The sequence below is a fragment of the Sorex araneus genome, chromosome 5 (genome assembly GCF_027595985.1).
Source record: "Sorex araneus isolate mSorAra2 chromosome 5, mSorAra2.pri, whole genome shotgun sequence".
Taxonomy (NCBI): Eukaryota; Metazoa; Chordata; class Mammalia; order Eulipotyphla; family Soricidae; genus Sorex; species Sorex araneus.
Genome location: NC_073306.1, coordinates 73,834,563 through 73,857,275, shown reverse-complemented (window position 1 = coordinate 73,857,275; position 22,713 = coordinate 73,834,563). Strand labels below are relative to the sequence as shown.

The 22,713-nt window shown below is 41.4% G+C and overlaps 1 protein-coding gene across 1 annotated transcript in view; it reads left to right on the top strand.

Annotated features, from left to right (window-relative positions):
* Nucleotides 1-2,889: 2,889 nt before the first annotated feature.
* The window catches only part of DDAH1 (dimethylarginine dimethylaminohydrolase 1), a 161,923-nt gene continuing 142,099 nt past the window's right edge, over nt 2,890-22,713 (top strand). Inside the window, exon 1 of the mRNA XM_004603311.2 lies at nt 2,890-3,312. Within this exon, the coding sequence (XP_004603368.2) occupies nt 2,899-3,312 (414 nt within the window). The 5' untranslated portion in view covers nt 2,890-2,898. The remainder of the gene's footprint in view (nt 3,313-22,713) is intronic.

Sequence of the window (22,713 nt, the reverse complement as noted above, 5' to 3'; positions counted from 1 at the left end):
TATCCTGCCCACACAGCAGAGCCTGAAAAACTACCCATGGCATATTCGATATACCAAAAACAGTAACAAGTCATACAACAGAGACATTACTGGTGCCCACTTGAGCAAATTAATGAACAAAGGGAAGATAGTGCTACAGTGCAGTGCTGAGGTCACAAATAGGTCAGCTTTTACCTGTAGCATTGGAGGGAGTCCCCTGCCAAAGGGCACTACTTATTGATTTCTGACATTAGCCTGGAAGTTTTATCCCAGGATTAGAATCTAATAAGATTTAAAGGTTTGTTATTATTATTTCCTTTTTGTCCTATCCATCAGCACCAGGATCTGAACTATCTTTCAATTCCAAGCCATCCATTTTGAAACTGAACTATGCTGTGTTATCCAAGTCACCCTTGAGACAGGAGATGGGAGAGAAGTCAGATCACATTTTCTCTGGTCCCAGTTGGGGGCATTATTCCAGTGTCCTGGAAACTCTCAAGCTCAAAGGTGGTTGGGAGGGTAGCTTCAAGCAGCAGAGATATCAGGAATGTTTTCAAATATGTGAACGGTGTCTTGTGGAAAAACACTGGCATGCTAGAGAATGCCAGAGACAAAACAAGGGTTTTTAAAGGTCTCCATAAGGAAAGATGAAGTCATGTAGTGTGCTGTTACATGGATGAATCTGGAGAGTATCATGCTGAGTGAAATGAGTCAGAAAGAGAGGAACAGACACAGAATGATCTCACTCATATACTGGCTATGAAGAAACATAGTTGGGGAATAGCTAATGCTAAAAGGCAACAGAAACAGAGCAGGTGAACTGGTCCTTAGTAGGAAGCTTGAGACTTGAGGAGGTGGAGGAAAGGGGGGGAATGAGGAAGGGTTTGGATAGGTCAGGGAAGGGACCACTATGACAATGACAGAAGGAAGTGGTCACTCTGGATGAGGACTGGGTGCTGAAGGGAGGCAAAGTGATATGCATGATACTGGATCAGCAACAGTACTGCAAACCACAGTGCCTGAAATAAAGGGGGGGAAAGGGAAAAAGAAAAAAGTGCCTGCCATAGAGGCAGACCAGGGGTCCACAGGGAAACTCTGGGCATTTGGTGGAGTGGATAGTGTGATAAAGGAATTGGTGTTGGAACATTGTACTCTGGAAACTTAAATCATGAATAACTTCATAATTCACGACGAATCAATATAAATAAATAAATAAAGATTCTAGTAAAGATCCAATGACTGTCTCAGATATTCTAGCTGGAATTGAAGGACACTGGATGGGAAGTAATATGACAAGTTTTCTAAGATCTCATTTAAATAGAATGTTCATAATACAATTGATCCTTAAATTAGAAAGGTACTACAGAATGTCCGAAATGTCCAAAATAATCGTGCCTTAGATTATTTTGGAGTTTCAAAATGTATCTTCATTTTTGAAAGCTATCTACTCTTCATAAAGGGCAAAATCTATATCATCATCATCATCATGATCCCATTGATCGTCGAATTTCTCGAGCAGTCTCACTAACATCTCCATTCGTCCTAGCCATGAGATTTTAGAAGCCTCTCTTTACTCGTCCTTTCCAGTGGTGCCGCATTGGAGGCTCTTTCAGGGTCAGGGGAATGAGACCCATCATTGTTACTGATTTTGGCATATGAATTCACCATGGGGAGTTTGCGAGGCTCTCCCATCGGCACAGGAAATTCTTGATAGCTTGCCAGGTTCTCCCAGAAAGAGAACTAGCCTATAAGAACTAGGCTATAAGCTTCCGGGAGCTTGGTTTTATAGATTCTGGATGTCGGCCGTTGGTGGGATTACATGGCGCCTGGGGCAGTCCCTGGGTGTGACCTCCTAACTAGTGAAAAACGGGGAATCTGGGCGGAAGAGGCCCAGTCCTGATTGAGCAGGCTTGGAGGTCTCAGCTCCGGGTCCCACACACCTGGGGCCCTCTTCCATTTTCTTCATGCATGAGGCTCATCGGAACAAAATCTATATAGATTATTAAATCTGCAGTGTTTGAGTCGAAGGTGGAACAGGAGCTTAATATTAGGAGGGAGAAGCAACTCCTTAGGAGTATGAAAAGACGAATCAAGCACAGTCCAGGAAATTCCAGATTCTGTATAGGTGTGAAGGGAAAGCCAAGAGTGAGGTTGGAAACCCTTTTCCCCAGTGACCACGGGTTACAATGTAACCGACAACAGTGCGTGCTGAGCCCACCACCGTTTCTATTGAGAAACGAACCATGTTCTTTGCCTCCATCCCTGCCTCCGTGTGTCCCGGAAACAAACATGCCTGCTCCGGATTGTTAATGAGGAACATCCTTGCAGTGCTGTGACTTTCTCTCTGTCTGTGTCTGTCTGTCTGTGTCACACTTTTCTAACAGATGGGAAGTAATAGTATTTAACAATCTCTAGTGTCACGAGGGTGGGAAGTCATTTGCAATTCTCGGTAATAAACTCGGGCGCTAAGGCAGTTAGATGATCACTCTATGAACTAGCGGGTGGGAGAGGGTAGTACCAGGTGCTGGAAACCTAAACAATGGCCAGTTGTGCCCCAAGGAGCCTGGAATTGAACTTAGGTCTGCCGCATGCAAGGCAAATGCCTTATCCCCTGTACTCTTTCTCCAGCCCGGGAGCCGTCCAATTCGGCCCCGGGAAGCCCTCCAGACACTCTGTCCACACCACCGAGCGCATCCTAGCCCACGTGAGCGGGGGAGCGGGGAGGCGGTGCACCTGCCCGGGAATACAGGTAAGGGCGGGTGCGCGAAGGTGACTTTGCCCCGCGGTGCCAGTCTCGTGCACACACCTCTCGGCGCTTCTCCGCCCGCCTCCTGGGGGCCCGGGACCCGGCGAGCCTGTGCGGCGGCCAAGCCCGGGGAGGCGCGGTGGGCGCGCGGGCTGCGCCCCGGAGCTCTGGGCATGCTCAGTCGCGCGGGCAGGGCTCCGGGCGCGAGCCGGGCTCCCGCCGCACCGCATTCCCCCGCTGCCCAGGCGAGGCGCCGGCCGCTGCCCGCCCAGGACCCCCGAGCCATGGCCGCGCTGGGCCAGCCCGCCGCCTTTGGCCGGGTCACGCATGCCGTGGTGCGGTCGCCGCCCGAGTCCCTGTGCCGCCACGCGCTGCGGAGCTCGCCGGGCAGCGAGGTGGACTTCGCCCGCGTCGAGCGGCAGCACCAGCTGTACGTGGGCGTGCTGGGCAGCAAGCTGGGGCTGCAGGTGATGGAGCTGCCGGCTGACGAGAGCCTCCCGGACTGCGCGTTCGTGGAGGACGTGGCCGTGGTGTGCGAGGAGACGGCCCTGCTCACCCGGCCCGGGGCGCCCAGCCGCAGGAAGGAGGTAACCGGCCGCGCGGCCCGCCGAGGGGCGCGGCCCGGCCCGCCGTGCCCCGACCTCCCCGGGCTCCATTCAAACTTGTCGTTGGGGAAAGGGGCGAGGGATCGGGGAGGGCACGGGGTAACCGAGAGAGCTAGAAGTTCATTGCGGACGCCTCCCCCCCTCTGCCCCCCCCGCCCCTTCCCCCCGTTACCCCTGCCCGCGGGGAGCCGACTCCCCGGAGCGGGCGGGTGCAGACTCGGGCAGGTGGGTGGGCTGGGGAATCCATCGCACAGGCGCTTTTGTTCCTGGAGATGGACCAGCAGCAAAGAGAGGGCAACTCCAGGGTTTTCCCAGGCAGCGGGCTGTAGGAGGGGGTGCCAGTGCTGACCGGAAGGCCCCCCGCCCCCCCACCCACCGCACCCCGAGTCCTGGCTTGGAGCTGGAAAAGGGCGAGCATGGGGTGTCGGTGCCCTCAGATCCTGGGCGTCCTGAGTTACTTTTTTAGTGGTAGCGAGTGAGTCGCGCAGAAAAGGGACTGGTAAATGAATGGATGGAAAGTGATATGTTGGCGATACTTGGTAAATGTGCACTTACAGTCGAGGGATGAGAAACTGTACTCAGTTGTAGTGTAGGGTGTGTGTGTGTGTGTGTGTGTGTGTGTGTGTGTGTGTGTGTGTGTGTGTGTGTGTAGAAAGGTTTTGCAAATTCCACAATTTGTATTCTTTCTGTATTTTAAAATTCATAGCAGTTTGAGTGTTCTGTTCTCAAGGGATTATGACTACTTTATTGCAGCTTGTGAAAATGGCTGTGAGTGCTGTAAGCATAAGGTAGGATAGTAGGGAGAGACGAATAGAGATAGGATTTTGAAAGCCACCTAGCCTGGGATTCCTTGGGCTGCCCACTAAAAGCCCAGGTTTAAGATTCAGATGCTGTTGACATCAAGTGGCATTTCAAGAGCTGATAGTTTTCTTTAATATTTGGAGATTTAGGGTAACCCTCCCTTTTGTTTTTTCTTCACATTAGCTGTGTCTCATACAGCTTTGGGTTAAAATATATTTTACTGTACATGCTTCACTCCTCGGTTATTAGAACCTTACATGCTCTGAGAGAATACGCATATTCCATTTAATTCCCCTTGTGATATTTAGTGTTTTTCTCGCCCTGTTTGAGCTGAAACCAAAAGTAACAAGTGTCCTTCTTTTAGTCCTTTGAGCTCTTCTGTCTTCCTTCCCTCTCCATCTTTGATTTTGTGAAATGGTCCAGTCGTTTTTCATTTTTGTTTTTTTATCCACATCCAACAGTACTATGGAGAGGGATGGCTTCCTCTTGCTCTCTCCCTTTTTCTCTTTCTCCCAAGTGGTGCCCAGGATACCATGTGGTGCCTGAGATAGCACCAGGCTTCCCTCATACCATCATCCTCTCCAGCCCTTTGAGCTATCTCCCCAACCAGGCCCAGCCTCTAAACTGATGAGCGTTTACAACTTGCCTAATGTGTTGTAGACCAAATGGCAGAACTGAGGTTAGAACTTAAAATAGGTCTCAACAACTCCTTTAAAATGTTACCAATTTGTTGAGGTTTTTAATTTCTTCTCAATTAATTACCTGTCACCCTATTTATTCATTTATATCCGCCTATTCTTATAATAATAACACTTTCCAGATGTTGAACTTTCTTCATACGTAAGCGGATAATGTTCTTTCTCCCAGTGATATCTTGAGGTATGCATTTTAAATTGGCTTCATTCTAATTTTCTTTGTGGCACTTTGCCAAAGACCACATAGAACAGTGGATCAGGAGATCAGATTGAATATAATTTTGTGACCTTTGAGAATTTTCTTTCACCGCAGTTTTATTGCCTCTAAAGGAGCTCTGATAATACTGATTTCATAGTTACTGTCATAAATACTAGTCCATCTAAATTTTATAGAACAGGACAATTAATGAATAGTGGATGTTATTATTCAGTTAGCAATAGGCCAAAGAATTATATTGGGTCATACAAATTATATTGTACGCTGGTGTACGTAGAATGACATTTCCACTCTTCAATGTGAAGGAATCATATTTACACCTTAGCTTGCATCCTAATTGACTTCACAGTGCTGCCTCCCACAAACAAACAAACAAAAAATAACAACAAAAGAAACTTCCAGCAGGAGTTTTAGTCTCCTGCTGCTTTGTGGTGTCTACCCAGAAAGCCTTTGCACATGATCCTGGATCCCAGTAACAGATCTTCCAGCCAGAGAGAGAGAAACACAGACTTGTTGAATGGAGTGTTTTTAGGGAGCAGGGCCAAGTAGGCTGGCTCTCTTTGAAAGCCTTTACAATACTAGTTCGTTCACTGCATTGCTTCGTGTTAGTAAATGCCCGGTGAGGGAATGAACAGATAAATGCATGAAATGATACTAAATGGTACTAAATGTTACTAGCTGATATCACAGCTGGTAATAATTACTTCGAAGCACTCCTTGGATTATTTCACATATTTTATCGACTGCCTCCCTGAATGTGAAATTCCACAAATAATATCACTAATCTCCCTGCCTCCAATCTCCTCACGCTTCGTTCCATTCCCGACACTATAACCAAAATGGACTATAACCTAAATATGGCCCTTTCCATCCTCTGATTAACATTCATCAGGAGTCTCCATTGAATTTAATAAACCCATTGAACTGAACTCTATTTCCCATTTAAACTTCAGCTGTATCTCTGACCGTGCTACAGACGCTTCCTAACCCCATGGCTCCGACAAGGTTCTTTCCCTCAAACTCACCATGCTATTGACTTTTCTCTGTGCAGGCTCAATTTTTGTTTGTCGGGGAGGGGCCCACACCCAGCAGTACCAGGGATCAAACGCAGTTGGCCACAGGCAAGGCAAGCACCTTAACCCCTGTACTGTCTCTCCAGCCCTGCACTCTTATTTATCTGGTTATTTCTATTCATGTTTATGTTCCCAGCATACTATTATGTTTCCAGTCTGCCATTGTGTCAGATTTATAAGTGGATTTCATTAACTTCCCACAGCAGCGAGGACACTATTTTTATTCAGATTTTAAAATTGGTAAAACCTGAGGCATCCAGCAATTATATAAATTGGCCAAGAGTGCAACCAGTGATACTGAAGTTTCTAAATCTCCCTTTTTAAATTCTGAGATATTAGCTGGCACTCTCCCAAGCACAGGATTGATTCTCATTTTTTGAGTTCCTATAATCCTTTGTACTTCTTGTATGATAATTGTCTGTATCCTTCAGTATTATAAAAACTGAGTGCAGATATATGTCAGCATCATTCAAATGTTATTTGTGGTCTTGCACACAGAAGTTATGTAGCAATTATTTTGTGAATAAAGGTGTCCATGACCTTCGGTCAGTTTTATTTTTCCTTCAATGATATATTTGGTGTTTTGCAACAGTTCAAATCAGTAGAGTCCTCAAAATTTTATCATAAATTTGGGTAGTTTATAGTCATTTCTGTCTGCCATTTCCTTTCTCTTTCTCTATTATCAGTCTCTTGTTGTTATTTTTTGTTTTGTTTTTTATAACAAGCCTGAGATGCTATTTCATAATCAAAAACATCTTGTTATAGTTAATGACTGCTTCCCAGGAAGAAAGGACTGAGAACTGGACTCAATGCTTCCTTTCCAGCAGGTCTGACTTTGGGGTGGGGGAAATTCCAAACAATAATAGTGAGTTTTTTGTTGAAATATTGGATGTAATCAAAGTAAAGAGAAAGTAAAGTGAAATTTATCAGCTACACAGGCGGGGCGGGGGGCTGGGGAGTGGGGGGTGGGGGGAGGTCTACTGTGGTTCTTGGTGGTGGAATATGTGCACTGGTGAAGGGATGGGTGTTTGAGCATTGTGTAACTGAGACTTAAGCCTGAAAGCATTGTAACTTTCCACATGGTGATTCAATAAAAAAAAAAAGAAAAAGAAAAGAAAAAGAAATTAACCCCTCTTTGAAAACTCTGTGTTTGCTAGTGTGGGGTCTCCAGGGTAAAACAACTTGTGTGCAGGAAATTTTCAGTTTGTGAAGAAATATGTATATACTAAATATCAGTAAGTAGTGCGGTTTCATGACTGTCTTCAGGAGTATGAATACTCTACTATGTGTAATACTTTGAAGACAAATAAATTAGCCTTGATAATCCAACTTAGTTTTAGAATAAAAAAATAAACTAAATGTTAACATCCTATAAACCAATTCATCAACACTGAAGACAGTTGATAGGGTAAGGATTTTTTCCCTTTTGGTTTTTGGGCCACACCCAGCAGTCCTCAGGTTCTACTCCTGGCTCTACATTCAGGGATCACTTCTGGTAGTGCTCAGGGACCATATGTAGTGTTGGGCAGTGAACTGAGTCAGCCAAGTGCAAGGCAAGTGCCCTACCCAGTGCACTATCCATATGGAATTTTTTAAATTATATTTTTGTGTAAGTTATATTTGCTTATCATAAAAAATCCAAGCATACAAGAGAATATGCAATGATATTCCCTTCCCTCACCCTACTTTTATTCTGACACTTCTTTATAGGAAAACATTAATACCTTTTTTATGAGTTTCCATTCAGAAGGTGACTAAGAAATGATTAACAGATAAAGGTTATTCTATCAGAGTTGTGAAATGCATCCTGTGCCCACCTCCTGCCTTCATAAGCATTTTATCATTTCCCAGGTACTGAGTATTGGGATATTATGTCTTACAGGAAAAACCACATGAACTCGAACTCACAAGGTGATAATGGCTTTAATTATCCTTTCTTGGGATATTTGCATTTTTAGGTACTTAGGAAGAAAGCAGTGTTTAGCACAAGGTCATAAATCCTTGAAGTTGAATTAGGCATTAGGTAGCATGAGGAAATAAATGGAAGGGGTGGATACTATATATTCACATTGAACATCTTTTTCTTTTTAAATTACCTGACTATTCAGACCTACATATTTTGATTCCAGGTTTGTTTTTCAGTTAGAGAAAAGCACAATTACGTTGGCTGCAGAGGCAGAGTGAACAGCAAGGTCATGTACTGTGTTATCTTAGATGGGAACCCAAACAGGAGGTATCATTACTAGCTCTATTTAGAAGATAAGTAAAATGAGTCTCATGGGGTGGTGGTGGTGGAAGAGTTACTGGGAACATTGGTGGTGGAGAATGGGCACTGGTGAAGGGATGGGTACTCGATCATCATATGACAGAAACGTAAGTCTTCAAGTAAGTTTGTAAGTCTGTAACTGCATCTCACAGTGATTCATTAAAAAATTTAAAATATTTTTAAAAACCAAAATGAGTCTCAGATAACTATAGTAACTTGTACAAAGTCATACATGGTTAATAAGTTTATGAAAACTGAGGTTTTCATAGGATGTGAAGGTTACTTTTATTTGACATCAGTTGTGGATAATCATAAAATGACTCTAAATGAATGTGGAATAACTACTCGAATCACATTTTAATTAATGACATAGAATTAAACTAAACTAACAACTAAAAACAGTAATTTTCTTTTACTTCATAAATGAGGGTAGTTGCTTTCACTTAAATCTGAGAAATAATTCAATCAAGTGGTCTAGATGTAAGAACAGTGGTAGACTATAGTCTACAGTCTTTGGCAGTTGTGGAGTTTTTGTATGCAAAAAGCATAACATTAATGCTATTACAATTATTTTGCCTTAGCGTCAATAACAATTAAAATAACAAAATTAAAATGATCTAATTAATTGTCTAGGCACAGCTTATGTATAATTGTGTTGTTTTTTAGCAAACTGGATGATTGCTTTGTAAAATATACATATTGCCTCAAATTTCTGTGTAACTTAGTTAAGAAATTGACCTAAGCCGTGATCAGAAATTACTTTGATTTACCAAGGTGGAAAGTGAATGTGCTGAAGGCCATTCTCATGCAGATTAATAATTCTTGATAAATTGTCCCTTCTTCTTGGTTAGAACAATTGCTCCTTTTCAGAATGTTTCTTTTCCAAGTCTTCTACTTGGCCTTGGAAATAAATACTTAGAAATTGATGTGTCTTGGAAACTGGGATGCATCTAATAACATAATATATTTCCGTGCAGTTGATCTCAAAAGCCTTGAAAATAAAGAACATAATGATTGACTTGTTAGACACTATTAACCAAAAATAATGCTTCCTGCAGAGAGTCCTAGAGTCATTAGAGAGTTGTTATAAGACTAAGAAGGCAGGGATCATATCTCTTTTAATTCAGATATGCTAGAAAAATTTCTTTGCTGCAACCTGAATATTCATGTGCTTTTTGTTGAGGTTTCTTCATATCATGTTTCATGTTAGTAGCATAATTCTTCATTCTCTAAGTCACAACAAAAAAAAAATTCTTGATCACACAGCTTTTTCTCCCAGAAGGGAGCAACATGACGCCCTCCATAGCCAGGCCACCGGACTTCATGCCAGGCTGTTTCACTCGGGGTGCCCCAGAGGGGGCCAGGTGAGAGCCCTCCCCACCCCAAGGGACCCAACCCAAGTAGCCAAAAACCTCCAGAACCCAACTGCCACCACGCTTAAGGCCCCTCCCCACACACTTAGACCGAGCCTCATGCATGAGTAAAGTTCGGCAAAACCCAGGTAATGTGGAACTTTGTGACCTTGAACTCTGGGCTCAACAGGACCAGGAGTGGACATCCTCTGCCCGTTTCTCCCAATCTCCAGTGACCCAGGGGTCACGCCCATCAGCCACCTCCTGCTGGTGCCAGATAATCTTGTCATCGGCCACCATCCAGATCACACGGCTTTTTCTCCCGGAAAGAAGCAACATGACACCCGCCATAGCCATGCCACCGGACTCCATGCCACGCTGTTTCACTCGGGGCGCTCCAGAGTGGGGTGGGTGAGAGCCCTCCCTGCCACGAGGGACCCAGCTGGGGCAGCTGAAAACCTCTACAACCCAACCGCTGCCACACTCAAGGATGCTCCCCACACGCTCAGGCTGAGCCTTACACACGAGTGAACATATTCATTAGACACTCCATTAGACACATCATTAGACACTCCCTACCCATTCTCCCTAAGTACCACACCACATTTGACGGGGTTCAAATAGTAGGCAACAAATCATAGAAGGAAATATATATATATACATATACATATTTTCAAATATATATACAAAATATCACATCACTCAACCTTTAACAACATGTTAGTGGTATCCTAAAGAATGTCATAATGGCCTCTGCCAAAATAGAACAATCTTCACATTGTTTCCTCTATGGATACTTTTTGTAGCATTTTCAGTGGTTTTTCATAACAGACAATACAAAATATATTATTTCGGTTTTTCTTTGGGACAGGGATTGGGACAGGGTTTGGGGCTTGGGATGGAAACATCCTAAATTTGGTGGTGGGAAGGTGTAATGGTGGTGGGATGGGTGTTTGAAGATTAAATGTAATCAAATATTGTGAACTACCTTATAAAATAAAAAAATTAAAAAAAACACACTTAAGACATTTGTTCATATTTTCTCCCCCACCTTTGCATCAAAATAAATCATTGATAACCTATTATGAACTTCAGTATAAATTTTGGAAATGCATAGTTTTAAAGTGATGGTTATTATTTTATGGGTTTTGCTATTAAAATCTGTGACAACTTCAGAAAGTATAATTCTCTGGGCTGGAATGATAGTACAACGGGTAGGGTGCCTGCATTGCATGTGGCCAGCTTAGGTTAAATCCTGGCACCCTAAGCAATTCTCCAAGCCCATCAGAAGTGATCCCTGAGCACAGAGTCAGGAATTAACCCTGAGCATCACCTGGTGTGGTTCCCCCTTTCAAAAATAAATTTTAAAAAGTATGGTTTTCTGACAAAAGATCTGGACATGTTGGTAGAGTTCATTCCCTAATCACGTAATCAAGGAGCATCATTATTGAAGATAAAATAACTGAAATCTTAAAGGGAATGAGAACGGTTTCACTTATATTATCCATAACACAGTAGACTATTCACTCCAAAGAGTCTGAAAATGTTAATTCACCATCCAGAGTTCCATCATAATTGTCAGTTCCACTGACCATTCAAATTAGTCTTCATTGCTTTTCCTAAATTGGTAATTGTATAAAAATAAAAAGAAAGGAAAGGGAGCGGGAGAGGGAAGAGATACCTCACCGCACCGAGCCAGGCACAGGGCCTAGGGCAGCAGCTGTCTCTCCCGCCACCTGAGTTCGGTAGCCTCCAGCCGCTTCCTCCACCCCGGGGAGGTTGATGGCGAAGATGTGGCAGGCGAAGGAAGGAACGGAGCCAAGATGGTTGGTCTCACTTGCAGTTTATTCCAATCTTCCCTCTATACACTCTCCTCTGGAACTCTCCCCCTGCCCCCTCATACAGCTACCTTAAATCTCCCCGTCCCCCAGCAGCCTGGGGAGGTGTGGTTACAATCCATAGGGGGTTTAGTTCTATCTCTTAGGGGAATGCCTTCACTAGGACAGAATCTCTCTTTCAGCAGGAAGACCCACCCAAGGGCAGAGTCCCATGAATGTGTTTCTCTTCTCCTCAGCCAGCAAACATATAAGAATTCATAATATTAATCATTTTGTATGGACACAATAAGAGATGCATTAAAGCTTATAGAATTGCTCTCCTGGGGCCATCTCAATCTCAGACTACAGTGCTCAGGCCAGATCAGTCTTTCCTATCCCTGGCAGGGTCCCAGTCTCATAATTACTATTGGATCATGACAGCATTTGTCTATGATCAAGCTCTTAACTTATAGTTAAGAATTAGGCACTTTGGCCAGGCCCATCTCGATGCCAGGGTAGCATATAACTCACCGCTTGCCCTGGATCCTTCCCGTCCCACGTTGGGGACCCTACTTTGGGGTGCTAGGAACTGAGGGCAACTGAGGCTTAAGTGGAGAAAGCAGATGCCCAGGAGGGAATATCGAGGCCAATTAAGTCTTAAGTTATAAAAACATAATATTGTCTTCTTGTGTCTATACAAAAAAGACATAGCTTTAAAGTAAATTATTCAAAAGGCATAAAGAGGAGAGAAAGGCAATGTTATAATATTCAGTGTCCTAGGAAGTTCTGACCTTACCAATTAACAGAGTTTGATTAAGGGAAGAGCAGATAAACTGGTAGAATTGGTTACAGATAAACAAAAGAATGGGAGTGACTCGGGAGCACTTTGATGGGTGTGACTGATAAACCTAAGCTCCTTGGGCAAGGGGAGCAAGGACGAACCAAAGTCAGGCCTAACATATTTAGAGCTATATTCCAACAGTAATTAGGTATTAAATCATGTCCACGTTCTTAGGCTCATTTCATAGTACAGACATTTTTTGTCCAAAATGGACTAACAGGAACAATCTCAAACTACAAATTCTACTAAACAGATTTGTATATACTGCTACCCTACTTTATTTTATAATTATCAAATAATCTAATAATGTACATTGTCTTTCTGAATCTGATGGTGAGGGAATGGTTGCCTCACATACAAAGAAATAAACATCTTCAGATTTTAGACACTAGTATGTACTCTAGATCATCCAAGCAGAGAAACCAGCACAATAGGGTACAAAGACAAGAACACAAATTTTGAAATATTTAATTTTTCCTGCCAAATCAGCTTAGGCAAATCTTATTTTAGATGAACAAAATAGAGAGATTATAACTTTAACCTAGTTTTATAGTTGGATATTATATTGGTAAGTAGTTGTTCTAGTAAAGATGACTATATTAGTATTTTGCTTGATTTTAATATGTATAAGTAAATAAATTTTTGCCTTCATTAAAGTAATTTTGCCTTAATTCTTTCATTCTTATTTTAAGAAATACTTATTTTCAAATTTGTTTATGGCAGTGATTATGAATGCCAAGATTATATAAAATGACTGCCCTTGAAGATAAAGAAACAATAGTTATATAAATTCTATGTTTATATGTTCATTAATTCTTACTGCAAGCCAGAGCCAGTGTTGGTCTAGGAAAATGGTGATGAATTAAGTACCATTGTTGCTTTCAGAACCTCCAGTCAATCCATTTAGGGAGGCTAACCTATGTCAGATCCTTGCCTAATAAGGAAAGTTTTATCTGATGCTGTTGAAACTCTGGGAGGCATTTCCACACCAAAACTTCAGAAAAGCAATTACAGAGCTAGAAATAACCAGAGTTTGGTCGAGAGGGTCAGCCTTCCAAAAATAGTGAATACCTTGAAGTTGGATGAGGATCATAGTCTAGTTAAGAATAAATATTTCATCCATATTGGAAGTTTGTAGTAGTAAAGTAGTGCCCTCCACCTCAAATCTTTGAGGTTTTTGAGCCCCTGATTTATTAAAATAACCAAACTCTTAACCTTTTTGGCCTAGGCTAGGGGTGTTGGTACCATTTCTAACTATGTGTCTATATTTTCTCCTACCTACCTGTGTGCTCCATAACAATCTAAAACTCCTTATATATTGCTGTGAGCACAGTTTGAGAACAGTAAAGTCGGGGCCGGAGCGATAGCACAGCGGGTAGGGCGTTTGCCTTGCACGGGGCCGACCCGGGTTCGATCTCCGGCATCCCATATGGTCCCCCAAGCACCGCCAGGAGTAATTCCTGAGTGCAAAGCCAGGAGTAACCCCTGAGCATCGCTGGGTGTGACCCAAAAAGCAAAAAAAAAAAAAAAAAAAAAAAAAGAACAGTAAAGTCTACTTCAAGTCTGAGATTCATATCTTGAAGTTGCTGAAATATCTTTTATCTGGACAGTAATTTTAAGAATCACTGTCACTGTCACTGTCATCCCGTTGCTCATCGATTTGTTTGAGCGGGCACCAGTAACATCTCTCATTAAGAGACTTATTTTTACTGTTTTTGGCATATCCAATATGCCACGGGTAGCATGCCAGGCTCTGCCATGCGGGCGTGATACTCTCAGTAGCTTGCCAGGCTCTCCGAGAGGGGCAGAGGAATCGAACATGGGTTGGCTGCGTGAAAGGTGACCGCCCTACTGCTGTGCTATCTCTCCAGCCCCAACTTTAAGAATATTTTATTATACTTAAGGTAATGTGTTTGCAATGGTGTTGAATATAGTCTAGGTAAACAGTCATATTATCATCATTAAAGTAGTCAGTAACTTTTCCCCTTAACCCCAGATGTTCCACATAAAAACATATCAGGCAAACCTGGTATTCCATAATTTATAGTTACTTATAACATTACCCATGTCAGTGACAGGTAAGAGAAAGCAATTTCCTGTTTGATGTTGAAATGTGTTTTAATTCACAAATCTCTGCCTTAGCAATAGATCTTATTGAATCTCACAGTAATTTAAGTGCTGCCTAAACTGAGCAGACAACTGCAGTCATGGATGGAATTTTGAGTGCCCTACAGAAGGCAGCATGATAAAGATACCATCCTGGCTGGATGTCCCTCTTGAAGAGCCCGGCAAGCTACCAAGAGTATCCCACCCACATGGCAGAGCCTGGCAAGCTACCCGGGGCATATTCAATATACCAAAGACAGTACCAACAAGTCTCACAATGGAGACATTACTGGTGCCCGCTCAAGCAAATCAATGAACAATGGGATGGCAGTGCTACGGTGCTACAATGCTACTGGTTGGATATGCACTGGTTTGGAATTTTTGTTAATTAAAATTGATGTCTAACATTCTTTCTACCTTGAGGATGCTGTCCTTTCCTTCTAGAATTCAGGTTGTGTTGGAGTGGAAAGTGAAAGGTAGGAAATAGGTGTTGGGAAATATAGATAGGGATAGGTGTTGGGAAAAACGAAGGAGAAACTGATAGCAATTTACACTAATGAGACAAGATTGAGGCTTGATGAATAGCAAAATAATGCTTTGCACTTAACCCAAGACATTATTTAACTTGGTCTGTTTAATTATCCAATCATATACATTCATGCTTTGCTAATCATAACCCATCACAAAATGAAGTTGAATTTGCTAACTAAAATTATGACCTATTCCAAAGTTCTGCCTGCTCAAACCATTTATAGCATATTAGATGTATAATTTTTCTTATAGGAACTTTTAAATAAAAACCAATAAAAACGCATAAGATCCCTAGACTCACATAATTTCTCCCATCACATATTGCTTACATCAGCATCTGCCAGTTGATGTTTCTGTAGTAAATGTGAATTGATGGTCTGAAGAGATGGAGAGCAAGTGGACACAGGTACTACTATAAATTGTGTTTTCCTTTCTGACTAGAGTCTTTACTTGCCTATGGATGTTTATTCTTCTTTTCCTCCTTTTCTTTGTTGTACTGGCGATGGGAGGTGGGACACATACACTTGGTTGTGGGGCTCTAACACTCAGCTGTGGTAGTCCCCTGAAAGCACATACCATCATTGCAGTGATGCACACATTCTGGCTATAGTGCTTACTGAGAGTTGCTGCGATGCTGACACACATTCTCCCCGTGTTGTGATTCCCTAACTGCTGTAGTTTCCATCATTAATTGCAGTTTTTAATTGCGGTGCTTGGCAGCACTACATGCTTGGCAGTTGCACACTTCATCTGTGGTACATGTGCACATCTAGCTGCCATGCACCAGAGATATGACTCTCCTTCCAGTGCAAAAAGTCCCAAACAACAGAGTCACTAAATGGTACATACAGTGTTTATGGAAGACACTAGGAATCAAACACATGGCCTCAAACCCTTACCATTGACATGGTATTTCTTTTTTGTTGGGGGTCTTACCCAGCTATGCTTAGGGCTTCCTCCTGGCTCTGTGCTCAGGGATCACTCCCTGTGGGCTCAGAGGACCATATTGATGCTGGTGATGGAACCCAGGTTAGCTATGTGCAAAGCAAATGCCCTCTTTGCTTGCTGTACTATTGTTTAGGCACCCATCTTTCTAAGCTCTTCATACATTTGTGCTGACTTCCTTTCCTGTTGCTAAAATTTTGTTCCCAAGTTTTCTAATTGGTACTTTTAATTGTTTTTTTCTCTTTGGGTCACACCCAGTGATGCACAGGGCTTAGTCCTGGCTCTGCACTCAGGAATTCCTCCTGGCAGTGCTCAGGGGACCTTATGGGATGATGGGATTTGAACCTGGGTTGGCTGCGTGCAAGACAAACACCCTACCTGCTGTGCTATTGCTCCAGCCTGGCACTTTTAATTTTTAAAACTGCAGTTAGTTTTCCTAGTAAAGGTGAAAAGTAAAGATAAAAAAATACCCAGTTAAGTATAACTTTTCTGTAGTTAGCTGTGCACAAATTAAGATTATGTTAGTAAGATATTGATGTAGTTCTTAAAACTTGAAGATATACTATGGTAAAGTTAGATTTTTTTTTAAATTTGCTTTGGAACCACTCCTGGTTCTGCCCAGAGCTTACTCCTGGCTCTGCCCTCATGGATCACTCCTAGTGGGCACAGGGGTGCCAGGGATCAAACCCAGGTTGACTGTGTGCAAGGCAAGTCTCTTACCTGTTGTACTATCTGTTCCCTAAATTTAGATATATTTAAAATAAAATCATTTTTAAAATTGATTTGTGTGTTCTGAGTGTGTTCACAAGATAGGAATAGAAGTAAAATGCATTCATTTTTATCCTATAATTTTTGTTTGAGTTAAGAGAGAGCCATTGTTTCAGGAAGAAAGAATATTTATAGTTTGACTTGGAGTCATATTTTAGGGCATTTATCATATAAACAAAATATGTTTGAAATAGAAAAATTTAATCTAGTGCTATATTTTAAGATATACAAGTCACTTTACTCTTACCTTTGATTCAGTTAGAACTTCTTTAATGTAGTTAGAAATTCTTTAACAGGCCTTCTTTAATCACTATTGGAGCCCTGATTCCCCTCTTTCTCTTGCTTTACAAAAGTTGGGAGAGGAATTCTAATCAAAAGGATCCACCAACCCCACGCCCCCTTATTCTTCTCTTACTCTCAAACAGAAAATCTCTAAGGCTTTAAGACTTCCTTTAACTCCATACTTTTTAAAGCCAGCCAAATATATAAGCAGTTTAGAAATGCAAAGAGCACAGCTTTCAGTTAAGACTTTAAAAAAAATCTTTATTGAGGCGCTGTGATTTGCAATATTGTTAACCATAGTTTCATGCATTGATCATTTTAATTTTACACCCTTAACCAGAGTGTCACTTCTCTCCACTAAAGTCATAAAGGCCCCCCACCTCTTCACTCCCCCACCCTGCCCGTAAACTCGGTTCTGTAGACCAACTCTTCAGATCTGTTGCCTTTGGCCATTTGTCGGTCCCTTATAGTGTATCTTTAAATCCCACACTTAAGAGATTATTCTGTATCGATCCCATTCCTTCTGACAGCACTTTACTCAGCATGATACCCTCTTGTTCCATTCATGGACTGGTAATTGCTTGATTTTGTGCAGTCTTCAGCTACATAGTATTAATTGTGTGTATATATACCACGATTTCTTCATTTGTTCAACCATTGGTAGGCATTTTGGTTGTTTCCACATCTTGGCTATTGTACTTAGCATTGCAATGAACATAGATGTGCGTGTACTTTTTGAATTAATGTTTTTTTATGTTTGGAGGTAGATGACAAGAAGTGGTATCACTGCATCTTATGTGAGCTCTATTCTTTTAAGAGAGGTCTCCATTCTGTTTTCCATAGAGGTTGTACCAGCTGATAGTCTTATCAAACAGTGAATATGAAGGTTTCTTTCTTACCCCTACCAACACTGTCTATTTCCAGACTTTTTTGATATAAGACAGTCTCACCAGTGTCAGGTGATACCTCATTTTTGTTTTGATTTACATTTCCCTAACAATGACTGTGCTCAGTGGACCATATGGCATGCCAGGGATTGAACCCTGGTCAGCTGAATGCAAGTAAGTGTCCTACCATTCATTCTGTTATAGCTCTGGTCCTCCTTTTTGATTAATTTTGTGAGTGTATTATAAGTCCTAGATATTAGCCAATCTGATGCAATGAGTGCAAATCTTTTCTTCCATTTATTATGGCATATAGTTTATGTTTCCTTTACCCTGCAGAAAAGTTTTAACTCATTGTAGTTCCATTTATTTGTGTTTTTGTTGTCTTTCCCTCAGTGGTGAATTCATTAAAGAGAGTTTTGAGGTCCATTTCTTGAAGAGTTCTGCCTATGTTTTCTTCAATGTGTTTTATGAATCCTTATCTAATCTTGAGGTCTTTAATCTACTATTCATTAAGTTTTACAACTTGTATGATACATGATTCCAATTTCTTTTTTTTTCTTTTTGCACATGGCTGTCCAGTTTTTCCATGGTTACCAGTTACATAGTTACCCAGGCTAACCACGTATTAAAAAGACTTTCTTCACTCCACTTCAGATACTTAGCTCTTAAGTCATAAACTAACTGCCATATATCTGAGGGTAACTCAGATCTTTCAAATATGTTTTATTGATCTGCTAATTTAACTTTATTCAAGTTCCATGCCGTTTTGATTATTTTTAGTACAATTATTTTTGTAGTACAATTAAAAGTTGGAAAATAATACCTTGCATCTTCTTTTATTTTTCCTTCTTAGAACTGCTTTGGCTATTTGGGGTGTTTTATGTTTCCAAATAAATTTTAGTAGAATTTGCTCCAAGTCCTTGAAGTATATCATTGGAAATTTAATGGGCTCTGTGTTAAATCTGTATCATTCTTTGGGTATGATGGTCATTTCGATAATGTTGACTTGCTCTATGCATGAACAAGGAATGATTTTTCATTTCTCAGTATCTTTTTCTTTTTCTTCCAGCAGTGATTTATATTTTTCATTATATACCTTTTGTTTTACACCTCCATTTTTAAGCTTATCCCTAGATATTTGATGTTTGGGAGCACTGTTTTAAGGGGATTGTACTTTTCAATTTTTTTCTAGTTAATTATCTGCATACATAGAAATGTAGCTGTGCATAGAAATGTACAAATTTCTGCATGTTAACCTTGTAACCTGTTACCTTATATATTAGTTTATTGTTTCTAAAGGTTTTTATGTGGATTTTTTGGGGGGGGGTTCAATGTATATTATCATGTCATCTGCAAATAGTGATAGTTGAACTTTATCTCCGGTATCTTTTCTTGTTTTACTGCTGTGGCCAGAACTTCCAAAACTATGTTTAATAAGTGGTGAAAGTGGACATAATTAACTGGTGCCTGAATCTCAGGAGAAAGGTTTTCAGTTTTTCACCATGAAGTATGATATTGACTGTGGGTTTGTTGTAGATGGCCAATAATATCTTGAGGTATATTCCTTCCTATTCTTATCCTATCCTTATTGTGAATGGATGTTAGCTCTTAAGACAAGGCTTTTTGACTATTTGGTGGGGGCCATTTTTTTTTTATTTGTTTGGGGGCCATTTCTGGCAGTGCTCAGAACTTACTCCTGGCCATTTTTTAAATTTATTGGGGGCCATTCCTGGCAGTGCTCAGGACTTACTCCTGGCTCTACACTCAGGGGTCACCTCTAATAAGGCTCAGGGGACCATATATGGTGCCAGAAATTGACTCAGGTCAGCTGCCCAGGACTTACTTCTGGGCTCTACACACAGGATTCTCCCCTAATGAGGCTCAGGGAACCATTTGTGGTGTTGAGATTCACTCAGGTTAGCTAAGAGCAAGCCAGATGTCCTGCCCTCTGTACTATCACTTCGGCCCCATGACAAGGATTTTTGAAAAGGAGTGTGCGTGTGTGTGTGTATGTGTGTGTGAGTATATGTGTGTGTGTGCATTTGTTCAAATTGCTGCTGTCTAAACCCATAGTGAGATCATGAAATTAATTTAGGTCATAACTAGATTTTATGTTTTTAGAAATGTCAAAGACATGTTAATGTAGTAAGGTAAGTATTATTTCATGAAACATTTCTTTTGTGTATATTTCCACTTGTAGTGTACTAAATAGGTCACTGTCACTGTCATCCCATTGCTCATCGATTTGTTTGAGCGGGCACCAGTAATATCTCTCATTGTGAGACTTATTTGTTACTGTTTTTGGCATATCCAATACACCATGGGTAGCTTGCCAGGCTCTGCCATGCGGGCGTGATACTCCCAGTAGCTTGCTCTGGTCAGCCACGTGAAAGGCAAATGCCCTACCATTGTGCTATTGCTCCAGCCCACTAAATAGGTATATACAATATATATCTGTTTAGTATATACATATACAAATATGTGGATATTTGTATATATACACAGAAATATATACCTATACAAATTTATTTCTTAATTTGGGTGATGGTTTTTTTTAAAAGTATGCTAGATAATAGAGAAATGAAGGAACATGCCAAGCATGCACGCAACTGCAGTTCATTCTGCAGAATCACATGATCTGTGAGCATCTGAACATTGTGGAGTACAGGGGATGACCTGGGAGATATCCAAGAACCTCCTTTAAGAGATCCCCCATCCCCCCAAAAGTGTCTCTTTTCAGCCAGTTTGTGCCACCAGCCTCATTATGGAAATTTTAAAGAAGCATGCTATGTGGTCAGTTGAGTCCTGGGAATCATAGTCAAAATCCCAAATGTTTTTCTGTGCATATGAGGTTACACTTGATTTCTGCTTACCTGAAATTATTTCTTACAGTGATTGTGTCTTAACGAGTTGAATACTTATCCATCCAAGGAAAAAAATAGTATAATTGAGTATCTTTTCTTAGGGGTGGGGGGTGTTACACCCGGTGATTCTCAGGCGTTACTCCTGGCTCTGCATTCAGGAATTACTCCTGGTGTTGCTTGTGGGACTGTATGGGATGCTGGGAATTGAACCTGGGTCGACCACATGCAAGGCAAACACCCTATCCACTATACTACCACTCCAGCCCCAATAATTGGGTATCTTGAGAAAGACTTTGAGCTTCAACATTTACTTCAAAGTGATTTTGCACTATTACTCAAGGACAGTAGAAATGAGGGGTAGGATGACTGGTCTACAGTTAAAAGCTGGCCACAAGTGGGTGGGTGGGGATGGGGGAGAGGGCAGTTAGGTTAGAGAAGGGACCACTATGACAATGATAATTGGAAATGATCACTCTGGACAAGAATTGAGTGCTGAAAGGAGCTGAAGGGATATACATGATAACCTTTCAGTTCCTGTAATGCAAACGATAATGCCCACAAGAAGAGAGAAAGAGAGAGAGAGAGAGAAAGAGAGAGAGAGAGAGAGAGAGAGAGAGAAGTATAGGATTGGGGGGGGAGGCAGGAGGGAAACTGAAGATGTTGATGGTGGAAAATGTACACTGGTAAAGGGACGGCTGTTGCAAAACCTGTGACTAAAACCCAAACACGAACAACTTTGTTAACTGTATCTCTGTGAGATTCAATTAGAAACAAAACAAAAAAACAAAACCCAAAAGTGATCTTGTATCTGTCTTTGGTGACATTCTAAACTAGTTTAAAAGGGTTATATTCAAAGAGGAAAACATGGTTTCCATCCGAATTCTCAACTTTTTTTTGGAATAAATTTGGTGGCAGCAGCATGCTGTGAACCGTTGTGTTCAGAGAACTTACATCCTTCCATCTTCCTAGCAGTAGCCTCCAAGTGGAAGCTGGGATGGTCACTGACCTTAGAAGGCCTCAGGCCTTTGGCTGGGGCCACTCTTGACACCAGGACAGAAACTCAAAACACTTTGTTTTTGTTGTTATGCTTGAAAGAACCCAGAATGTGAAAAAACTCAGAATGCGCTAAAGCACCATTATAACACTAATGTCATTCTCAAACCACAGCCTGAAAGCCTATACAGGATCTTAAAAATCACGGCTTTCACCACTGTTTCCTTCACACTTCTGCAACGCCATTTAAATAGGTGGGAATGCAGTTGTATGTGAGAGTGCCCAAAAGAAATTTAATTTTCTTCCCTAAATAATCCATTTTAACAGTAATTTTTGGTGAGCATGCCCATTAAGTACGAGGCATTGGACTGATGTATAGGCTGGGGTTCATTCTGATCAAATATATGTTAGTAAGAAATTAGTTGGATTTTTGAAAGAGAACACTTGATTATCAATGGTTAACTAGCCTCCTTTCCAGAGATAAGCAGTCTGGCTCTTAGTGTGAAGTATAGACCCATATATACATGTTCTTTTGTCTCTTCCCCTGCCTCGCCCTTGCCAAAGGAGCATGTGTGTTTAAAGCAGTATGTGTCTGTGATGGGAGAAATTGTTTGTAGGAAAAGGGCTTGAAATTGTTCATCTTTGAGCTATGACTGCATGAGGGGAAGAAATGACAATGTGATTGTCATGGTTGTGTTGCTTTTTTGTTTTCGAGCACTGAGCTGGATAACTGAAGCCTCTCATTGGTTTGCAAGAAAAGTGAAGATTGATATTTCTTCTCAACTAGACCCCAGAGAGAAGGGTCTTGGTGAGGGGGAGGCGTAATAAGGATTTAAGTTGGAACATTTTCTTGAGAGTAACTGCAGAAAACAAACAAACAATGATAGATACATGATAGAACTCTGGTGGCCTCACCTCGGCTGAGGGCTCCATTATGATTCAGTA